At 37.0% G+C, this 24,040-nt stretch overlaps 1 protein-coding gene across 26 annotated transcripts in view; it reads left to right on the top strand.

The window, feature by feature from the left end:
- Positions 1-24,040, top strand: part of CELF2 (CUGBP Elav-like family member 2) — a 702,444-nt gene that overhangs the window by 587,931 nt on the left and 90,473 nt on the right. For 14 of the 26 annotated variants that reach the window (XM_040343357.1, XM_040343358.1, XM_040343361.1 and 11 more), the window contains 2 exons: positions 14,575-14,586; positions 14,757-14,836. In XM_040343357.1, the coding sequence (XP_040199291.1) occupies positions 14,575-14,586; positions 14,757-14,836 (92 nt within the window). The remainder of the gene's footprint in view (positions 1-14,574; positions 14,587-14,756; positions 14,837-24,040) is intronic. The other 12 variants (XM_040343359.1, XM_040343367.1, XM_040343364.1 and 9 more) reach the window with 2 other exon arrangements.

Below are 24,040 nucleotides of genomic sequence, written 5' to 3' on the forward strand. Positions count from 1 at the left end.
AATTAAAAATCCCTCATCAATGATCTGGTTGGCAAAAATTGGCTTGACCTCATCACCAGTGGTTACAAAATTTAAAATTAAAGTACAAAAATGTATTAAAAAGTCAAATATCTGTAAAAGACAAGACAACATAAAACCATATAGGAATCAGCAATTAAAGTGTATTGGTATAATAAATGTTTTTAATAAAAGTTTAATAAAACTATTAGATCCCAATCGACATTAATGTGGATTAATGCTGTTAATGTTTTAGTAAAATTACTCTATGGCATTTTATATTCTATTCCTATTATATCTGAGGAGAGTGGCACAGTTTATTGGACTGGTGCATGAGTGTGAGACGTACTGTTTATAGAGAGATGCAGCGAATCCGGAGGGATTTAATTAATTGGTTAAAGCACATTTGATCTTTTATTAATAGAGAGATCAAATATTTTTGGTAAGGAGTTGGCACTGTTGGTGGTCCAGTCTCCCAGGTGCACTACACGTTGATATATTCACAGTTTTATGTTTTGTTTGTGATTAAGAATAGAGATTTATAAAATTGATATACGAATTTGGTGGTTTTGTTACATTCACATTTTTTGATATTTGTAAAAGATTACCTTTTTGAGTGCTATCCCAAAAATCTCAGATGCTTGGGTCCAGGGTAGCCTTTCCAGGGGTTACAAACTCAAGTTTTGCACTCAGCCTTTTCCTCCTCTTTATACTTCCCAACATTCCCCTTCCCCATCACAGTGCGTGAATTCAGTTGCTGCTTCTAGCAGCTCCTGTTTTAATGGGTCAATAGTCTTGTTCCAGCAGGAGAATGCTTTCAAGGTTTCTACTCAAGGTTCCTCAAAAGAGGAGTTTGGTAGTTTCTTGATCTGAAGACTCTCAAATTTTTCCTGGGGGTTCAAAAGTTTTGCATTGAAAATGTCAGGTCTGTCCTTGCCTTCCTCCTTCCAGGGGAATTTCTGGTCTCATGGACATCCTGGGTGATTATCTATGCATTTCTTTCTTTCTGCCTCATCTGCTATCCGCTATCTGCGTTTTACAAAAAGGTGATCTGCATTAGAAATGTGTCACCCTTACTTTTAGCCTGTCCATGGCTCCCCAGGTCTTCATCAAGGTGCTTGCCCTGGTTTGGGCTCTGCTCCATACTCAAGTGATTCATGTTGTGGGCTACCTGGATAATCTACTGCTACAGGACCAGCCCTCCCTGTCTGCCAATATCCAACAGGTGGTACAAGATCTGCAGAGATTTGGCTGGATATCTAACCTGAAAAATTAGATTTGAAGTACCTGGGTCTGACCCTGTACAAGGCCTTATCCAGAACCTTTCTGCTTTGGGATAAACTGCTGTCCCTTTCTTCTCATACCGGGGTTGTCCAGACCCAGAGGAAAACATTGATTCGTGCTTGCATGAGGGTCTTGGGTCTCATGGTTACCTCCTACAATGCTCTACCATACACTCAGTTTGACCCCAGATCTTTTCAACTCAACATTTTGGCTGCATAAAGCAAATAGACTTTGTCCTTGGACCACACCATGTATCTTACCACCAATCCTATACTTTCTCTAGTAAAGGAAGGTTTTCATGACTGATGGCCTCCTTTTAGGCTGAGGAGCAGTCCTGAACACCCTAACAATGCAAGTGACTTGGTTGCTGAAGAAAGCTTATGTTCAATTCGACATTCTAGATTTCAGGGTGTTTTTATTGTTCTTCAACACTGGACTCATCTATTGTGAGGTCACCCGGTAAGAATCCAATTGGACAATGCCCTGGCCATGGCCAACATCAGTTATCAAGGAGGCACCAAGCATCACTCTGCTCTAAATTAATCAGATTTGATCCACTTTTTGGAAGAACTTGAAAAATTGACAGTTTCAACAGTCACGCGGACAGCTTCCATTAGTTCAACCTGGTCCACACATTTCCACCTCTCTGGATTCTCCTTTGCCAGTAAGCAAGGCATTTAAGTAATCTTCACCATGCCAAATTGCCCCAGTAGGACTTGGTACTCAGACATACTCAAACTTCTGGCAGACACTCTTTGGGCAATTTATGTTTTAAGAGTCAGTGTTCTGTCCTGCTTACTAGTTGCTGGCTTTAACAGCATGGCAGTCTCTGAGTTGGCTTTATCCTTTAAGGAGCTTTTCTTAGTATTGCAAAAGGAAAAAAATGTCCTGAAGTTGTCCTGAAACATCTTAAAGTGTATGTTCACCTTTACATAAAAATCTGTAAGGAGAACATACAGGTCCCACAGACCTGTACCGTGGAGATTTGTTAGTGCTTCCTGGGATTTTGGACATCAAGCATCTGTTTGTCAGAACTTCAAGGTCATCCAGGCTTCTCTTCACAGGTTCATTAAGCTATATTTATTACAGGTGTTACAGGCTGTTCTCCTAACCTGTCTAGTTTTTCTGATCCATTTATAACATGGTGTTGTTGCTGCATTGCCCACCCCTGAGTTTTATGTCCCAGTCAAAATGACAACAGGAAAAATAGATTTTTTGTCTGGCTTACCAGTAAAATGTGTTTCCTGGAGTACAGTACAGGACACTGCTGCCATCCCCCTTCCTTTTGCTTGCTAAAAACCTCAGTATAGCTGGAAGTGGGAGGGGTTATATTGGGGTATGTCTCTGAAGTTTATTTTTCTGCTAGTATCCTATCACCTGAAGGTATCTGCATAAAACCCAGCTGTAATGATTTGGTTGCCTATGCCCTGTATTATACTTCAGAAAATTAATTTAAGTGGTAAGTCAAATCATCTATTTATTTTTACTTTATATGGTCTTGTGCACCCTAAAGTAACTGTCATTTGGCCTTTAGACCACCATACAGGAGACTTTAGATGTATTTTAAGTTTTAACGTGCTATAATCTTATTTTCTAGAATTAAGCTTGCAGTTAAGCCCATAAAGATTACGTCTTCTCAATTAGGCCTGCAATTTCTAAGAGTAATTCAGTTTAACATGTCTAGCATAGAGTAATTAAACCTGTGTGTTATTTGTTTATTTATTGCCATTTGTGTCCTGTACTGCAGATATAACAGGAAGTAAGAAAACATTTCCTCTTAGACAGCTGTCACTGGAAAAAGTGACCCCATTAAAAGATTAGTGGAGACACGATGAGAAATAGAAATCAGATAGGGATTCTTACTCTTCACTACTTTATATAAAATGTAAAAAAATACATTAAAAAAATTGGACTTTTTTAACCACTTGACGCCCGCCGCACGACTATTTACGTCCGCAAAATGGCACGGACAGGCAGAAGGGCGTATATATACGTCCTTGCCTTCTAGCGGGTGGGGGGTCCGATCGTGACCCCCCCCCCGCTGCGTGCGGTGGGCAGCTTACCTCGGGGAGCGATCCAGGACGACGGCGCAGCTATTCGTTTATAGCCGCTCCGTCGCGATCGCTCCCCGGAGCTGAAGAACGGGGAGAGCCGTATGTAAACACGGCTTCCCCGTGCTTCACTGTGGCGGCGCATCGATCGTGTCATCCCCTTTATAGGGGAGACACAATCGATGACATCAGACCTACAGCCACACCCCCCTACTGTTGTAAACACACACTAGGTGAAGCCTAACACGTTCAGCGCCCCCTGTGGTTAACTCCCAAATTGCAACTGTCATTTTCACAATAAAGAATGCAATTTAAATGCATTTTTTGCTGTGAAAATGACAATGGTCCCAAAAATGTGTAAAAATTGTCCAAAGTGTCCTCCATAATGTTGCAGTCACGAAAAAAATCGCTGATCGCCGCCATTAGTAGTAAAAAAAAAAAAATTATAAAAATGCAATAAAAATATCCCCTATTTTGTAAACGCTATAAATTTTGCGCAAACCAATCGATAAACGCTTATTGCGATTTTTTTACCAAAAATAGGTAGAAGAATACGTATCGGCCTAAACTGAGGAAAAAAAATGTATATATGTTTTTGGGGGATATTTATTACAGCAAAAAGTAAAAAATATTGCATTTTTTTCAAAATTGTCGCTCTATTTTTGTTTATAACGCAAAAAATAAAAACCGCAGAGGGGATCAAATACCACCAAAAGAAAGCTCTAATTGTGGGGAAAAAAGAACGCCAATTTTGTTTGGGAGCCATGTCGCACAAGCGCGCAATTGTCTGTTAAAGTGACGCAGTGCCGAATTGTAAAAACGCCTTTGGGCATTTAGCAGCATATTGGTCCGGGGCTTAAGTGGTTAATACATCTTTACTAGGCTACAATAGTTGCCAACCCAGCTGGCATCTGATCCCATTATTACAGCATTACAGCTCATGGCAGAGCTGTATAGAATGGCCATAGAAGATTTAAATCCCAAAGTCTGTTTGAGATACTGTATATTGGGGAGAGTTTGGAACTAGTTTTAATTGTAGCCTGTGTTCTCACTCGAAAGATCCCTTCACTTACTGTATTCATACCATGCATATTGCTCTTTGTTATCCTGCATTAGAGATTTCACTGTTAGGGGTGGAGAGGAAGTGAGGAGAAAGCTCTCCAACAGAGACAGACACCAATGAAAACCCAGCAAATGTTTTAACCCTTTACCACTCTAAACAAATGTTTTTTTTTTTGTCCCTGTATTTGAGTTTACAGGTATTTCTCCATTTTCTTTATATATATAATTTAGTTAAAGCTTTTAAGTGCACTTTACATACTGTAGCACCCATTTCTCTTGTCAGGAACAGACTGAATGATTGATATTCAGAGAAAACAGATTGTATGCTTTGTTAAAGTAAACCTGTTCCAAACCTGGGAAATTCAAATTGTACATATTGTGAAAAGATGTTCAGAGGTATCCTTTACTGAGAAATCTAATTCAAAATGATTAGTAGATCCAAAGCTAAATGCAACTGGATGTGTATACACAATCCTGTAAATGCCATTGATCCGATCCCTTATACACCATATACCTGGAGCATTATTATTGGTTGGGCATAACACTATTATATCAGGGGCCTAATAGCAATGCTCAAGAGGCAGGAGGGCCAAGCCTGATTTACAGAAGTTGCTTTGGCTGTCAAAGCCTACATAACCTCCCTGTCTGTTGTTTATTTTTCATGCTGTTTTCACTGAAGGGAACCTCTTTTTATGTATTTTATTTATCATATGCTCAGTTTGACTTTGCATATTTGAGAAGGACTTACTTAAACATCTATTTTGTTACTGATAAAGCATAATATGTCTCCAGTAATTTACATTACATTTCAATATGTATGTATTGTGTAGTGAAAAAACTGAACCTAACCTGGCATATTTACAACTAACAGAGGATATATGCAATGAGTCTGCCTTTTGTGTGTTAGCAAGTACATTTTATCCTTGCCTATTTTATTATGTACTCACAATGCACATGTACACAGGATCAAGCATGGACATGCTAAATAGTTTGCTTGTATATTCCATTGTCCTAACATACTCCAGGGTAAGGAGTGTCACACCTAAAATTGTAATAATTTAGTTTTTTCTAATATTTTTAAATCTACCCAAGCTTTGTTGAGACATTTATATACACATCTCTTATAGAACCAAAATATATCAAAAGTACACACTTGCTCTGGGAAAATGTCAGGGCCTCTGAGCTGACCTATTGCTTTGCTTGGTTCCTTTAATTTTTCTTTTTTAGGCTTATATACATTCATTGTCACCTGGTGTTTCTTCTGGTAGCACAGTTCCTAGTGTAGATTGACAACAATTACTCACTGTACTGTATCTCTGGAGGAGCAATGCTGTCATCCTACGACAGAACGGGTGTGATTTACTAAAACTGAAGCATCAATAATCTGGTGCTAATGTGAATGGTAGCCAATTAGCTTCTAGCTTCAGCTTATTCAATTAAGCTTTGACAATAGAACACAGAAGCTGTTGGGACTCTATGCAGAGTTGCACCAGATTTTGCACTTTTAAGTTTTAGTAAATCTCCCCTAACATGTTTTAAGATTATAGAACACTTCCCCTTCTCATCATCTCAATAACAGGCTGAACATGTTCTGCAAGACACAATGGTAACCTTGACAAGGTTGAAAAGACTGCTTTAGATAACAGTGCAGTATGCACATGTAACTTTTTGCATTCATTAAACAGATATAACAAAACTTAAGTATATGGTATACTTAATGGTGTCTTAAACAGACCAAAAGGGAACAAATAAGAGAAGTTCATTGCTGGGATTTATGTACACTTTGTCTAACAAGCTGGTCGCATTGTGCATCTATGAGACCCAAAGGCACAACATTTGCAATTCTGGATGTAAATCTTACATGGCAAACCGTACACTAGATAGACATATGCTATGTGTGTGTACATCCGAACACTCATGCAAGAGCACATTTCAGGTGTACCATAGTGATGTATTCCTGTTTTTGCTTATTTCCTTTAGTAAGCCAGGTCTGATATGTAAAACAATGTGGACTGCTGTATTTCAGTAAAACAAAGCTTATCAACTATATTCAAAGTAAATATATCTCAAACAAAATGCAGCAACAAGCTGGTATTTCTCCATTTAAGCAAAAGAAAACAAGTCCCTGTATTTGACAAATAATGTATATGGTATATATGAACAGTGGGATTGGCTCGTCGGTCTGACTGATGTCAGAAATGGTCTGTAGAAAAAATTACAATAAAGCTAGAAAATAACTGCAGTATTGAATAAAACAGTATAGCATATAAAGAAAAATATATACAAAATATGTGTATGTATATTGAGTCTATTAACAGTAACCTTAAAGAGTCAAAGCAAAAATGGCATTGATATTACGTTAGAATTCCAAAAAAGTTACTACCATTGAAAACATAATACACTCAATTAAAAATGCTTTACACTTAAATACAAGGCTTTAGTTTATAAATGTCAAAGTTCATTGAACTATATTGAGCCTAATGCCCATATAAAAAAAAGAGCCATAGTAAGTTAATGTAGTGATGCAACCATAGTGATACTTAAAAGGTTGAAGTGCAAAAGTAAGTAAATACATAACTCTCACCAGAACAGAGGCAGCAGATAGTTAAAGTAATGAGAGGGTCTAGGATGAGGCACTGACAAGACAAAGGACAAAATTATTTCAAATATAACAGGCACAGCCTACTTTATTAGGCTTGATTATTAGCCAGTAGTAATAAAAGGCAGTACCCATTTTTCCATCCGTAAAATTGGCTATAAGTACATTAACCTGCCTGGCGGTCTTCCCGAGTCTGACTCGGGGTTAGATTTTCCTGCTGCGAGCGGAAACCCCGAGTCAGACTCGGGCTTGCCTCGCTAGATCCACAGGCACAAGTTACTTACCTTGTCCCTGGATCCAGCGATGCCACCGCGCTGTGTGAGCGAGTGGGACCTCGCTCGATTCACACAGTGCCTCCGTGTGACGCCGATCTCCGTTCCCTGCGACGTTACGACGCACGGGGACGGAGAACGGCGCCAAATTCAAAAAAGTAAACAAACACCTTACATACAGTATACTGTAATCTTATAGATTACAGTACTGTATGTAAAAAAAACACACCCCCCTTGTCCCTAGTGGTCTGTCCTGTGTCATGCATGTCATTTTATATAATAAAAACGGTTCTTTCTCCCTGCAAACTGTAGATTGTCCATAGCAACCAAAAGTGTCCCTTTATGTCAAAAATAGTTTTAGATCAGCTAAAAAACAGCGATAATAAATTATAATCACTTGCAGAATTGTGCGATAGCGATTTGTGGGGAAATTCGTCATAAAAAAAAAAAAATAATGACAGCAACAATTCTGCAACTGAGCAAATTTCAGTGATTTTGATTTGATTACATTATTGAATAATTTTTATTATAATTATATTATTATTTGTTATAATTATTTATAATTATTTATTATATTATAATTTATAATTTTGTTTTTAAAAAAATGTCATACCTGGGATGCCTATTAGAATCTTGTTTGGTCAGATTTAAGTGAGTTATTTCTAAAAATTACAGACCTACAATATAAAACGCCAAATTTCCTTGCAAATAATGGTACCGCTTTTAGCATGTTTTTTCTGACAGAATCATACCGCCAGGGAGGTTAAGCGCTATTCCTACTAGTACAAAATCTGTAAAGTTTTAGGCAGGCAGGTGTGAAAAAATGCTGTAAATTAAGAATGCTTTCAGGAATAGAAGTGGTACCAGTTTCTTCGTATCAATGAACAAAATGGAAAGTAAATGAACAGAAGAGAAAAACAAATTAAATGAATATTTGGTGTGATCAATGTTTGCCTTCAAAACAGCATCAATTCTTCTAGGTACACTTGCACACAGTTTTTGAAGGAACTCAACAGGTAGGGTTCTTCCAAACATCTTATAAGTCTAACGATGTAGACTGACAGGCTGCCTCATATCCTTCATTTTTTCATGTAAACTTAGACAGGCTCGATGATGTTGAGATCAGGTTTTTGTGAGGGCCAAACCATCATTTTCAGGACTCCTTGTTTCTAATGACATTGGCTTCATGTTTGGGGGTCTTTGTCCTGCTCCAGAAAACATTTGGAGCCAACGACAATCCTCCCTAATGGTATGGCAGGTAGACATGTGCACACTGAAATATTTTGTTTCGGAATTTCAGTGTGGTCCGAAAAATACATTTATTTAGTTACTCCCGAAATTAGATTTTATATATTTTGTTTTTGTTTAAAAAAGGCATTAGTCTGAGAATCCAAATTAATTAAGGTCGAATCTGTCAATTGAATGCTTATGGTGTCTGTCAGATGTTCTAAAAAGATTTGACTCTGTTATCGTACATTTCCAGTCAAATGCTCCGACCACAAGCTATAGTAGAGTTCAAATGTTGTTTCACTATTGATAATTAGAAATATTATTGTTACTAGTCAAACAACATTAGAATTCGTCTATAGCCTATGGGCGGAGCATTTGACCATAAATGTCCGCAAGCGGCGATCGTCTGTTTTTAGCTGCTTCGTCAAATCTTCATGTGTCTATATTGTCAAATCTTTTCTCTCTATGTCAAATAATCTTGGACTAATAGTTAGGTTAGGCACATTCATCCACAGGTTCGATAGACACAGATCGCTATTGTCACCGTCATGTTGAATCTTCTATCTATCTATATCGAACTGTTGTCACATTGATACGAAAATATAATGGATATGAAAATAAAGCATTTTTTTTTATTTTGGATCTTTCGGATTCTACGCATTCTTTATCGTTTGTTAAAACAAACACCAAAATCCCTGAAATTCGGACAAAACTAATGCACATGTCTAATGGCATGTTTGATAAGTTTCTCCTTGTATTTTTCACCTTTAAAGACACCATTGATTCTGACCAAATCTCCAACTCAATTTACAGAAATGCAGCCACTTGCAACTTGCAATGAACCTGCACCATGTTTCACTGTTGCCTACAGACATTCACTATTGTACTGCTCTCCAGCCCTTTGTGAATAAACTGCCTTTCGCTACATCCAAATATTAAAAATTTTGACTCATCAGTCCAAAGCACCTGCTGCCATTTTTCTGCACCCACTTTTGATGTTTTCTTGCATATGACATGGAAAAAGGCTAGGTGACTCAACTATGCGTGAACATTTAGGAACAGGGGCGCAGAAAATGGCAACAGGTGTTCTGGACTGATGAGTCAAATTTGAAATATTTGAGGTAGCCTACATCCACAGATGGTCTGTGGTTAGATATTTGGAATGACCTACCTGCTGAGTTCCATAAAAATAACTGTGTGCAGGTGTACCCAACCGAATTGAGGAATAAGAATTGTGTGCATGTGTACCTAGAAGAGTTAATGCTTCTTTGAAGGCAAAGGGGTTGATTTACCATAAACTGGAGAGTAAAAAATCTGGCACAGCTCTGCATAGAAAGCAATCAGCTTCCAGGTTTTTTTGTCAAAGCTTAATTGAACAAGCTAAAGGTAGAAGCTGATTGTCTGAGGCCTCGTACACACAACCGAGTTTCTCTGCAAAAAACAGGAAGAAACTTGCTGGGAGATATTTTTTTGCCGAGGAAACCGGTCGTGTGTACATTTTCGACGAGGAAACTGTCGAGAAACTCGACAAGCCAAAAAGAGAGCATGTTCTCTATTTCCTTGACGGGAATGGAGAAAATTGGCTTGTCGAGTTTCTCGACAGCCTAACAAGGAACTCGACGAGGAAAATGATGTGTTTCGCCCGTCGAGTTTCTCGGTCGTGTGTACAAAGCCTTACTATGCACAGCTGCACCCGATTTTGTAATCTCCAGTCTTAGTAAAGCAACCCCAAAGGGTCGTCACACCAACATTTTGATTTGATTTGGATTCCTCTTCTGTTCATGTACTTTCCATTTTGTTAATTGATAAATATAAACCATTAACACCTCTATTTCTAAAAGCATTCAACATTTTTAGCATTTTGTCACACCTGCCTAAGGTGCTGTACTTATGCACTGTGCAGTACTTAAACCTCAAAAACTTCTAGTTATTTTCATGTCTATGTAGGGTTTTAGAGCTGGTACATATATGCTTTTTGTGTTAGGAGAGTAGAAGTACAGAGATTGCATAATATGTTTTGCCACAACACGGCACAGGTTATGCATACACACTGCTGACATCTGTGGTATAGTAATGGCAATTGTGGTACACCGTGACCTTCTCTGTAGTTATTTTCTACTTCATTGCTAACTGCAGCTATGACTTGATAATCTCATCAGCTGTGTAAAAAGAAGAATAAAGAAGCCATTGTTTTTTTTAGGAGCTCAGCTGATTGACATGGCTTATCCTACCAAACCTTTAGTTGTTGGAGCATCTTGCAGATAGATAAATGAATAAATTGGTTCACTGTGCATGCTAGCCACTAGGGCAGCTGATAAACATGCAATGCCAAGAAAAAAAATTTGAGCATTAGCTCTGAAATGACAATATGCTGGAACCGCTCAGTGTTTAGATTTGCTTCATTTGGAAATCTTTTAAGTAGTAATAATAATGTTTTGAGGAAATTGAGTGGAACACTAAATTATTCTCTGAAACCCGATTTCTAACTGTGCAAGGCTAAAGAAGCTGAAAATCAATGTACTTTTAAAGTCATTAGAGAGCAAGAGTCAAACATGTCTGTGTTGCTGTGCCGAAGCTTTTAGTGAGCCATAGTATTATTACAAAATCAGCCAGAATCTGCATTAATTTCACAGTCTTTTTCTTCAAGATACCCAAGGGTGCTTGATGAATAAAATGGAAATTTCAAAAGGCTGTGTTTTTATTAGTTAAGGGGGCAATGAGCCTTGAAAGTGCTGCATTTGACCCACACAGTAGCCGATGCTGGCATGGGTAGCGTTGAGGGATTATGTATTCTAAGCACTAAAATGCTTTGTTTGAAGGTATACATACAAATAAAGGCTGGAGTCATTTAAGACTAATTTAAAATCTATAAACAAGTATTACAGCAAGTACAGTTCATTAAGTGTAAGACTTGATGTTCATTTTTCATTATCTGTGCAATTGTGTGCATCACTTTGTGTATATTGGTCTGATAGATGTTTAAAATGCACTAGATATTTGCAGTTTTGTAAAAAGGTTGCCTTGAGGTAAAGCATAAATCTAGGTTAGCTGTTTGCCTTAGATGGTGCCCCTGGATGTTTGGCATAAGATTGTATTCTTTATCTGCCTCCAGGTTCCTCAGTTGCCCTAGAACCTTTAGCATATGATGGATGATGGGGAGCAGTGCAGTGCTTCTATCTCCCCCTATCTAAGCTCAGTTTTAAAGACTGTACAGTAAACTTCAAGAGGCTGAAACCAAGTAAAATTCCAAAGTAGCAGAATGGACCCACTGTAGAAGGCCTAGCCTAACCAGCAAAGAAAGTGTAGACTGAACAAAAAGGGTTCTATTTTTATCTGCATATCACCTACAATTTTATGTAAACAAAATAAAGATGGAGGAAAGAAACATCTATGTTTATAGCAAGATTTGAAATGTATCTTGCAACTGGCTTCTCAAAGGCTTCTTTAAATAAGAAAATTGTGCCATTGTAAGAATATTTTAATTATTGACAACATTTGATAAGTGTTGTTGGGCTATACTTCCAATAAAGTCAGCAATTGATACCAAAGGCTGCTTAAACCCTTGGTTTTGGTGATTTAACATTGTATTTCAATTAATGATGTGTGGCCTTTAAACATATTTGTTCGAAGGCCACACATCATATTTGTTCAGTCAGAATGGATATGTGTAAAATAAAAAAAAAGATTTACACCTAATGAAAAGTTACAAACATGTTTCTAATGCGTCTATTATAAAAAAAATCAATACACACCAGTCAGCAAAAGAAAGATTTAAATATTTTGCAAAACACATAGAACTTAATATTGAAAATCAAAATAATTTTTAATTTTCAGCCAAAAAGTTAAAAGCTGTGCTCTAAAATAAGCATTTCTCTCAAGTGCTAAGTGGCTAAAAAGCATTTACGGTAGTCTGAAAGTGAGAGCTTAAAGACAAAAATTACTACGTACCTTTGAAAGTAAAATACCATTTGAAAGGTTTGAGTCAGCAGTTAATTTCTAGGATTTTTTTAAAATATTTTTTATGATTCTTCTTCATTTTAAATTATCTGCCAAAACAATAATGCCATACGGTTATGTACTATATGTCAATTATATCAGTTATTTCTGCTTGATAAGAGATAAGATATTTTACACCATATGGTGCATTATATTGAGTTCATATATAAAGTAAAGCAAATACAGACTGAGATTTCAAATTGAAATACAAATTTCATAAAGGTTTTTAGTGCAAAATATTAAATATTTGCAAGCACTAGAGGTTCATTTTGCATTATTTGGCAAACTTATTTTCCCAGACTTTGTTATGCTTTTAGTTAAAGTGAAAGTACGCTTTTCCCATGTAGGGTAAGGCACCATGTAGACTCTAATCCCCACCTTTTCATTTGCACATATTCTCATTAATATCACTTTCCAACCACTCTGCTCAGCTGCTGGAAGAAGAAGAAGCTGTCATTTATAAGCTCTGAGTTGTTCAAATCATAGTTTACACCAAATTATTGATTGTTCCTATTTGAAAGAGCTGGAATTTGGGTATTAAAAGAGTGCTATCAAATGAAGTCAAATGCTCCATCTATACCGCTAAGTGCTAGGTATTTTGTTTGCTTCCAGCAACTGAACAGAACATTAAAGGAGCAAAGGAAAGTTGAGTATATTTTGTGGGAAAGGTGTGGGGTTAGGGGTATTGGGGGAAAAAACAAACCTATAGCAAAACACACATTTGCTCCAAACCTGAATTCTATGTTTCATCTACAAATTATTTTAAGTATAGTGTAGTGTTTTTTTGTTTTGTTTTTTAATCCAAGCCCATATTTCAAATTATGACCAAAGATTTTAATTGGAACAGCCAGAGTACATAGATCTTTCTTTCACCTGCTTTAAGTGTAGGATGTGTGGCCAAGAATAATTATATTATGCAAGCAGCTAAAAGGGAAGAATCATGGGCCAGCTCAAGGATGGCTTAACAACAGCACATTCTTGTCTATCAGCCAATATAGAAAACAGGGCAGTTCAAGCACTATGTTTTTGACGTTTGTAAAGATAAATATATCAGCTTATGGATTAAGCCACATCTTTTATTGTTATTTGGGGCATACACTTTTGATGTGTGGTTTTCATTTTTGCCTGGACCCCAGATTTAAATATACATGAAGGGCAATCTCAACACTCCAGTTGTGGTGAAACTACACATCCATCATGGGATATGTACTTCACCACAGCTGGAGTGCTGAAGTTGCCCAGCCCAACTGTAAATGTTTTCACTGGCTAAAGCACTTAACAACATTGTAAAAAGCTAACTATGTTACTGGAGAGGACACCAATAAGCTTGCAAAGGCACTGTAGCTAATTCAAGCAACTATGGGAAAAAAAATATTAATACTTTAAAATGAATATGAAAGCTAATTCTTGAAATTAATTACAGTTATAAGAATCATATATAAAGTCAATGTGTACGATTATGTAAATGCATGTATTAATTTGGTGTAACATCACTAAACCATGATATATAATCCCTGAAAATATTATTTTTAAAACATTCGAAACCTAGTAAAAAAAAATGCCATGTTATGTAATTCATATTTATTGTTTTGTAGCTATGAATTGTTTGAGCAAACACGTCTGAAAATATGAGATATGCTGTTTTTTCAATAATACATTGCAAAAAGGGGCAAAGATGTGCAATGGGTAGTAACCCAAAACAACTAGACAAAAAGTGTCTCCTAACTGATCTCACTGCAGAAAGGTAGAATTAAATTGGATGTTTTTATTCCACCCCTGCACTTTGCACTGCCTTATTGTATAAACTAGGTGATGATATCCAAAAATTATAAATACAACCACCATATGCTCTATTGTACTGTATTTACATCGGACAGTTATGGTTCCCTTGCTGCCTATATAAATAGTCATAATAATTATGGGAAAATAAGAAAAAACATAAAAGCTTATACAGTGCGTGTAACTGATTATCTGTAGATCTCTCTCTATATATATAAATATGTGTATCCACCAATGGCTGAAAAGAACACTTCCCCATTTTGTTTTTTGTTTTTGTTCTTTCTTTCTTCTATGATCGGATTAGCAAGTCAGCACTGTAAGTACCAAACCACTAAAAAGTTCCAGGAGTTGTTACTTTCATGTACTACTGAGAACAGTGTCGTCTTGTGGCCGTTCTCGTAGACTGTGTTGGTTTAACAAGCGTCCAACCCTTTTGTCTTGTTGTTTTTTTTGTCTTTCCTGCCCCCTGTCCCCTTGTCCCCACAGGCTGTGCGTTTGTTACATTTTCTACAAGGGCAATGGCACAGAATGCAATCAAAGCCATGCACCAGTCTCAGACCATGGAGGTACTGTATCATCTGCCCTTTCTTTGTTTTCTTTGTGCAAATTATTGGATAAAACAAAAGTCGTTCTTTCTGTACAGACTGTTAACATGAAAATCACAGATCCAAAAACCCAACATTAGCTTATAATCACACCATGTATTGGCCTTCCACAGCCGCTTATAAGGCTTCCTAGTTTTCTACACTGCACATCTTAGGTTCATTAAACTTAATCACAAAGCACATCATATCATAGATTATTTCAGCTGCAATGCATCCTAACATAGTTTGTACATTTATTTTAACGAGAAGACAGCTGAATGCATGATGTGTAGCCAAGAAATACATTATGAAAGCCCACTACAAACACTTTCAAGTAGTCCCAAATGTAATAATGTGAAGGTTCATCTTCTAGGGTATGTGTATCTATGGAGGGACTTGGTCTGTGTTTAAGTTGGGAAGCTGGAATGGAGGCAAAAGCTCCATTAAATTACTAAATCGTTTAAAGAAATGCAGAAAAACATTTACAAAAAAAGGAGGAGGAACAAAAAGATTAATTTACAGACCTAAATATGTGTCATTGTATTAAAAATATACTGTGCAGCTGACTGAATTTTTTATTACTAGCTATTTCAGGTCAAAGGCAACTCATAGAGGATAGTCTAGGCTAGATTGACTAAAATCTATGTCTATGGGGGCAGACAGATGCCCATTGATTGGGGTTTTTCAGGAGATACATAATATGTAGTATAGTATAATTACTGGGCCAAATTCTCAAAAAACCTGCCTAACTTAACTTTCAGCAGTTAAGTTACACAGGCGTTAAATTTCTACCTAAGTGCCCGATCCACAAAGCACTTACCTAGAAATTACACGCCGTGTAACCTAAGTGCCTCCGTCGCAAGGCGGTCGTCTGCTCGAGGGGGCGATTCCTATTCAAATGAGGCTTGCTCCCGCGCCGGACGTTCGGCGCATGCGTGTGACGTCATTTTTCCCTGACGTGCATCGCGCAAACGTAATTTACGCCGGGCTTTGTGGATCGCGACGGGACAATAAAGTTGCGTCGGGTAAAAAAAAATACCCGCCGGGAAAAAAAATTCAAAATTTGAAAAAAAAACGCGGCGATCGAAAAAAAGGTTTGTTTTTACAAGGTCTAAACAGTTTAGGCCTTGTAAAAGCATCCCTACTTTTACGTATGCAAAACGTAACTTAAGCAGAAAACACAAAGCTAAAAAGCTTTGTGGATCTGCCTAAGTCCTCATTTGCATACGCAACGCAGCATTTCGACTCGAAATGCCCCCAGCGGCGGATGCGGTACTGCATCCTAAGATCCGACAGTGTAAGTGTCTTACAGATGTCGGATCTTCTGACTATCTTTGGAAAAATCCTTCTGAGGATCGTTTCCAAAGATAGCCACAGGGATACGCAGGCTGAACAGCAGTTCTATCTGTCAAGGGCAGCCTATGACAGTGTTTTAAATAGTAGTAATGAAGTCCTTCAGCCCATTTGTCTACATTCTCTGCCTTGTTCAGCATGCATGTTTAAAGAAATGCATTATTTTTTAACATCATTTTTTAAAATAATCTATTTTTGTAGTGTCTTCTGCAGTTTCTTATAGGACACAATGGAAGCAACAGATAAACGTATCCTATATACACATACCCTAACTAGGAATTTGGCATTAAGTATAACATGTTACAACACAAAAGTATCTCCCAACAGTGCAGTTAAAATAAACAGAAAATACACATGAACATGTCACGGCAATGCCATTAAAACATAGCATCTCCCTTATGCATTATCCTAACAAACCATATTGGAAGGCAGAAAAGTGTAGTGATCAATGTTAATATTCTTTATTACCTATTTGGTCATTTTACATGGTTTTTGGGATATCACTTGTGTCCAGTAGGAGGTGACAAACATTGTTTGTTCTTTGTGAAAAACAAAGACAATGTGAAATATTGTGTTTATATGTATAGCCCAAAGATTAACTCACACCAACAACTCCCTTGGCAACATATAGAATCAATTGGACACAATTGAAGTGCCAAAGCCTGTACAGGTATAACAAAGTAATACATTGTAGTGTACATTTTTACTGTCCTTCTTACTAAAGAAGCCATGCCATCTGATTTAATTTAATCCCACAAATACCTTAACATGTGGCATTCTGATGCAAAGCTATATATTACTCTTAATTTCCATAGCCAGCTCTTTTATTTCACATAAATGGGCCTTCAAAGGACAATATGGCTGATTAATATCACCACTCTCTGTCAGATAACCTTGCAATTACCAGACTTTAGGTCACCATGGTTCAACAGACCTAAATCAACAGCCAGCAGGCAGTTTCTCCAGAGAGTTTCCTATTTTAAATCACCAGTGACACCTAGTCCTGACTTGTAGTCACACAGCAAACCAGCCTTTACATGGTAAACTACATTTTTTTTATCTCCCAGCTGAATAGTTGTTGCCTTAACACTATAATTATAAAAAAAAATGATTTCCTATCTTTTAATCCAGCATTCTTTTTTTAAAAAAAGAAAGAAAATTGCATCAATTCATAGCAATAAAATAAAATCATTCTACAAAATTGAGATAAAACAGGGGTTATAAATTATAATGAAATACAATTGCAACTTAGAAATAGAACTCTTCAGGCACATTTTATGCCAGAATAAAATAAAATAAAAATCCAAACATCTGTGATCTAACCTGCTCATTGTTTGTCAGTGATCTAAATGTTCCCAGTTTGTGTGGCATGGCATTTAGGCCTAGAGGAACCTGAATTGTGCTGTTGATTTAAAAGATGAAAAAATGTCTACATATGAAATGTCGCATTGCTACAATACCACCTGTGTTTGTTGCACAATTATCTCAAACATTAAAAAGAAAGGTTCGTTTTGATACAGAGCACTGACTTCTGAAATTACAGCTTGGCCTGCTGTGGTCTTGCAATTATATCTTTGAAATCCTACACAGAAAATTGGTTCCCACTTTATCAAAGTGATATTTAACCTGTCTAAGCTATCTTTTTTTTTTTTTTAACTACTTCAGTAAAAGGAACATGCAGAAATAGATTTCATAGATGGAAAGAAAAAAAGCATGCAGTATATTAACATATGTTCTTGCAGAGTATATTAATAAGTACAGTGAATTTTAGCATACACTACACACTATCATTTCCAACCATATGTATGTTTGCTAAAACGTGTATTTGGCAGGCACACTGTGTACAATTATTTCAGTACATAATGGTGAATACATCAGTTATATAAATGTGTTGCATTTATGTAATATATACCTTCGTTTGGGCTATTTAGGTAGATTTTATAGTAGGCTTTTCTTTTATTACTTTAGAGTAAGTAAGGTTACAGTTACCTCTCTCAGGCTACAGTACTGAAACTCTTTAAAAGAGTCTGTTGTTAATCAAATGATTGTACATAATTAGGATGGAGATAGCATTTTCGGAGGATGGGCAAATAGTTAAGGATGCAATTCAGTAGAAGCTAATGGTATCATGACATCACTAGCTTTAAGTAAACTGATATGCATTCAAAAGTTAATAATTGTATATTACTGAAAATAATCAACTACAATCACTAGCTGATTCAAATAGCATATACTCAATACCATTAACAATTTGATCGGGTTAACTCAGCTGCTAATATATAGTTACCAATAGGAATTTTATATTGATCTAAAAAAAGGGGAAATATATCACTTATTAAATACACATTTATTTACATTCAGGTATATTAACTTTTAGCTGCATATTTTACTAGGGAAACTCTGCTTTAAATATGGAGGCATAAATAAAACATCATATCCGTGCACTCATAATTAGCACCCTCACACTATTGTAAACTCAAACAACCAAAATGGCATTGCATTGACATATTATTATATACACCTTCAAATTACTCTCATACCATCTACACTTGCATACAAAGGGATCAAATGAAAAATTAACAACCAAGTATTTAGTCTGTGATTATGTCATGGTCTTTCAGAATTTTGCACAAAAAACATTAATATTGAAGCTTCCATTACTGGTTGATTTCAGCATGCATCTATACTGTGTTCTGTATACTGTATTATGTGTATAATAATTTTCTATGGCTATGATATTGTGACGTTATGTGCTGTGTTTTGAAATCAAAACTTGTCAATAGACTTGATTTTTCTTTTTTTTATCTTGCTTTCTTCTTTTGTATGTTTGTTTATTTGTTTGCAATGCTAGTCTATCCCACAGCATGTTGGGTACTAAATCTTCATTATGGCACCATGTTGTGACCCATTAATCTGTGGCTTTGTTAAATGAGAGGTGCACAGTGCATGAAAAATGTCATCATTTAATTGTTTTCAGTTTTTCAGATGTAATGAGATTGGCAGACTAAATCTATCTTCTTTTAGTGAACAGAAAATTTGAACTTTGGTTGAAAATCTTCAACTTGTAATCAAAATATTTTTCTTCCAGGACCATGCCTGTATGACAGTATAGTATAGCAATCTGTTAACCAAGATACATTACAATTATACCATAATTGTATATCCAAATAATAAAAATAACCATATATAAAATAATAACAATAATATTAGAATGTATCTGCATACAGTTTAAACTAATTAAATAATTACATTATTATGTAGTTTTATTGAGGGAAAATGTTTTAATTGTATGTATTTAGCTGAATCCCCCACTCAAACTTAAATTACAGTTGTTAAAAACAATAAATATGATGTTTGTAAAACACAAAAAAAAACAATAACTTCATATTTTTCTTCCACCTTGCTCAAATTTAGAAAGTAGAGTATTGATCAATAGTAAATGTCTTCTGAAGCCCAGCTCACATGGAACTCAAACTCCAAACTCCAAAAGTACTTTTGTTTAGTTTTGTATAAAATTGTAAGGAATTAAAACCACTGTCAAATTTTTACTGATGTATGTGTCCCTGGTAGGAGGATTTCACTCACTAAAATATACAGCATATAACTTTTATTAGGAGAGTGTGAAGGGCTGAAACCTCTCTCAGTCCCAACAGGGACATTAACAGCCTTAAGGCTGGGTTCACACTAGAGATCACAGCGGCTCACAGCAGGAGGCCGGTGCCTCTCCATTCACCATTTCAAATTTGGGCTGAATTCAGACCTGAAGCTGGCCAAAAGATGCACAGGGCTCCTTTGCAATTCGTACCAGAGCCGCTGCGGAGATGAGTGAACTGGCTCCATAGAGAGCTGGTCACAATCTCTTGCTATACAAATTGGATGCCGGGAAACCCACATCCAATTCTCAATAGTGTAAACTCAGCCTAAAACCTAAGAGGAAATACCCTTCTTTAATCTCTTCAAAGCAAAAAAAAAACAAAAAACGTTTTAGCTGGAGTTCCATTTAAAGGAAAGCTGGCTGAGCAATTGGCCTTTGATTGTTTTAGATAACATTGGCCTAATTTAAATCTGACATTGGCTAAATGGAGAACAATTACTATATTTTAGGAGTTGGATCTTTCTGGACACAAAATGCCTTCATGTGTTTGTGGTCATTGGCTGACAGTTGTAGTGGGGTCCTCTACAGTTTTTCTTACCCAACATGGCATGACAAAAACAGTCAGAACATAACATTAGCGCTACACCTACCTACCTGTGAGCAATATGTAATTCAGTATTCATAGCTACCTAATGCTGTCCATTGACTCTGTGTAAAATACACTCTTCTCGAAGGAATATTGTTTAAATTCAGTTTTAATTTTTATTGTTATTTTTATAACAGCAACTGCTTGAAGTTTACCTTTTGGTTTGATGTTTAAAAAGAGTGAGATGAAATAGGAGAGGTATTTTGTATAGCGGCCTGAATTACTAAAAGAAAACTCACAAGATCAGACAGAAATTGCTCTGTAAATTACCCTTGCAATACAGGTTCACATGAGCATGTGGATGTATGCACAAAGTGGCTGCAGTCCCCTCATGCCTCGTACACACGGTCGGACTTTTGACCATGCAAAAGTCTGCCGTGACCCTGTCGGAAGTTCGACGGACAGAAAGAGAACAGGTTCTCTATCTAAGGTCCGTCAGACTTCCGACAAAAAAAGTCAATTGAAGGCTACACACGGCCAGACTTTCCAAGAAAAAAGCCCGTCTGACTTTTGTTCTCGGAAAGTCCAGGCGTGTGTACGAGGCATACGGGACTGTGTACTTGGGCTTCAATGGACAAGTTCAGCATGCTGTTGATATCAGCTTGAGATACTTTTGAGATCTTTCAAAATGTATTCCGGGTGCAATTGACCTGCATTTAAGCTGTAGTTGACCTGCACTTGACGTCCACATACATTCATGTTTAATGAATAATATACATTGAAGTCTCAATTTGCAGTGTGCATAAAACACCACAATAATGCTGCTTTTGTGCAATATTTTCCAAAAATGTGCACTAAGGAATATACCAGTATCTGCACATCATGAACTATAATATTTACACTTTTTTTTTTTTTTTTTACAGTCCTTTATAGTGATACCAGTGTGCGCTTCATACATTTTGAATATGAATCAAATGCACATGCAGAATAGTTAACATATAACTAATAATGCACAAAACATAAAAAAAATCTTTTACCTTTAATGCTGAAGTTTAGGTATTTATATTTTTGCATAGTAACATTGTTCCAGCTGGAACCAATGTAAGTATGCATGTGCCATACCTGGCTGAGTCCCGTGGAAGACAGGAATCATTTCAATAGGCATTGGCACTACACCATGCAGGACATCACCACACTGCCTCTGTTCCCATGCTGAGCAAGCGACCGTCTGTATTCACTAAGCAGCAGGACTGAATGACACCCTTCAAACCCCTTTATTTTGCAGTGCAATACAGTGGGGTGGATTTAATGAAGGCAAATAGACTGTACACTCTGCAAGTGCATTTTCATTCATTTTACCCAGAGCTTAATAAATGTGGTAAAGCTCTGTTGATTTCATCATCCAATCATGTGCAAGCAAAATAAAAAAATTTCCTTACACCTGATACCAGGGTATTCGTTACAAAGTGAAGCTTTGCCACATTTACATTTATGAAGGAAAGTCCTAAGTCTATTTGCTTTTAGTAAATCAACCCCAATGTGTTTAGACACACTCCCATTTATTGTGATGGGTTGCATTTCTAAAAATGGTGCAAGAATCTGTTGCTGTGCATTCTGGTGCTTTGAGAAGCCCATTCAAATAAATTAGTTGCCTTAACACTATGTACAAGAGTAATTATGCACTTTATACACAAAGTTTGTTAGGGACATTTTACACTGTCAGTTTTTCAGCCGTACCTGATCAGACCCTCCAGGTTCTCCTATGGAGCAGTGGGTGTCAGCTGTGACATGTCTGCTGACATCTGCCAATATCCAATCTGATCCTGTCTGCAAAATCCAGATGGATAGTGGTCCTATTTTCCATCGGTCTGGTGGATCGGATATGATCAGATGAAAATTTCCCCACAGAGAAGAGGGGGACTTTGTCCGTCTCCACTATGCACAGTGACTGGAGACGAACCTGTAATCCGCCTGCTCCACAGATGCATCAATTTCATGGTGTATGTGCCTGTGGTCTAGTAAAGCAGGATTATCATATTGCTTTGCTTGTCAGTGATAAGGTAGTGTCTTTTTAGATATGAAATTAGTTTAAAAGCCTACAGTTAGTAAAAAAATAAAAAAAACAGAACAAAGAACATTACTTACAATCAATGCAATGTGTCCTTTGTACTGCTGGAAGCTTTAGATGAAATAGATGGTACTATAGCTTCCAAGTATGAAAAGCAATCTATGAATGGAGGAGGCGGACCATTAATATATTGGTCATTCCTTGATTCATAGTTTTCTTCATTTTTGACCAAACAAAGGCTTTAAAAAGTCTCAAATACAAAATGTACTGTAGGTTACACAAATTCTGACATGGCACAGTTTGTTGTATACTCCATATGACCGATGTAGATAGGACCTTAAATGCAGAGTTTGTTGATCTCTGTACAAACAGGAGAAATAATCATTTTGAAGACCTAACAGGAAACTTTTTTTTTTGCTATGAAATCTATGTCAGCAGCCTAGGCCTGTCTAAGCCCTGATTCACACTGGTGCGATTTGACATGTGATTTGACATGTCAAATCGCATGTTAAAATGGCGGCATTTGCCGGCAATGGCACCATCCTAATCGGTGCGATGTCACATGTGTGGCGCTGGACCGAATTCGAAAGTATTTTTTTTTACTACTTTTTGCAATTTCAGCCCGCGATTTACATTGACATTTGTGCAGAAACCTGCACAGATGTCCCTGCAATTGCGGCCGAAATCGGGACTACCAGTGGGAGTGAAATCATGTGAGCTCAGCTGAACTCGCACCGCTTCACTCCCCCAGCCCAGTGTGAACCTGTGCAAAGGGTCAACTTTTTTCAAAAAGTTTAGCATATACCATATTTTTCGGCGTACTTTAAAAGGGAAGTTTCAGTAAAAATACTTTCCACAGCCCCCTGAGTATAACACGCAGGCACAGTTTACCCTCTATTTTCAGGGTAAAAAAGTGAGTGTTGTACGCCAATAAATACAGTAATATATAACAATAAAAGGTTTTAGAGATCTATATAGATAAAAAATAAATGCCCTATACATTACATTTTAGATGTCTGATTAAAAAATTTTGGAAATGCAAAAGAACTACAATGTAACAATCTCCTTAAAGACATTCTCCATTAATAATCACAAATGCTCCATTTACATCTTGGCGTCTCGGATCGTGGCAAATTCTTCCCATGATCCTGAAAGCCAGTGATCACACAGGCATCCTGTGGCTTGCTGTCAGATTCAATGGCACCCTGATCATTACGCGATTTTGCAGCGACTATCGCCAGTCAAATGGCGCAAACAAAATTGCAGGATGCCTGTCATCCAAAATAAGCTCTTGTACTTCTTTTAGATGACAGGCATCCTACGATTCTGTTTGCACGATTTTACCACATGATTCGTCAAGCGACAATCACGGCAAAATTGCACCGCAATCGAAGTGCCATTGGAAGTTATGGGAATCACACTAGTGTCCTGCAATTTTCTGTCGTTCATGACCATGGGCAGAATCTATTCTTGCCCGCGATCCAGGGCGCCAAGATGTGAACTGAGTCTTACAGTAGTTCATATAAATGTGGAATGGCTATTTTGGGTGTGGTATTAACACCTGTATGTGAATATTTTTTCCCT

Source organism: Rana temporaria, chromosome 3 (assembly GCF_905171775.1).
Source record: "Rana temporaria chromosome 3, aRanTem1.1, whole genome shotgun sequence".
In the NCBI taxonomy this organism is placed as follows: domain Eukaryota; kingdom Metazoa; phylum Chordata; class Amphibia; order Anura; family Ranidae; genus Rana; species Rana temporaria.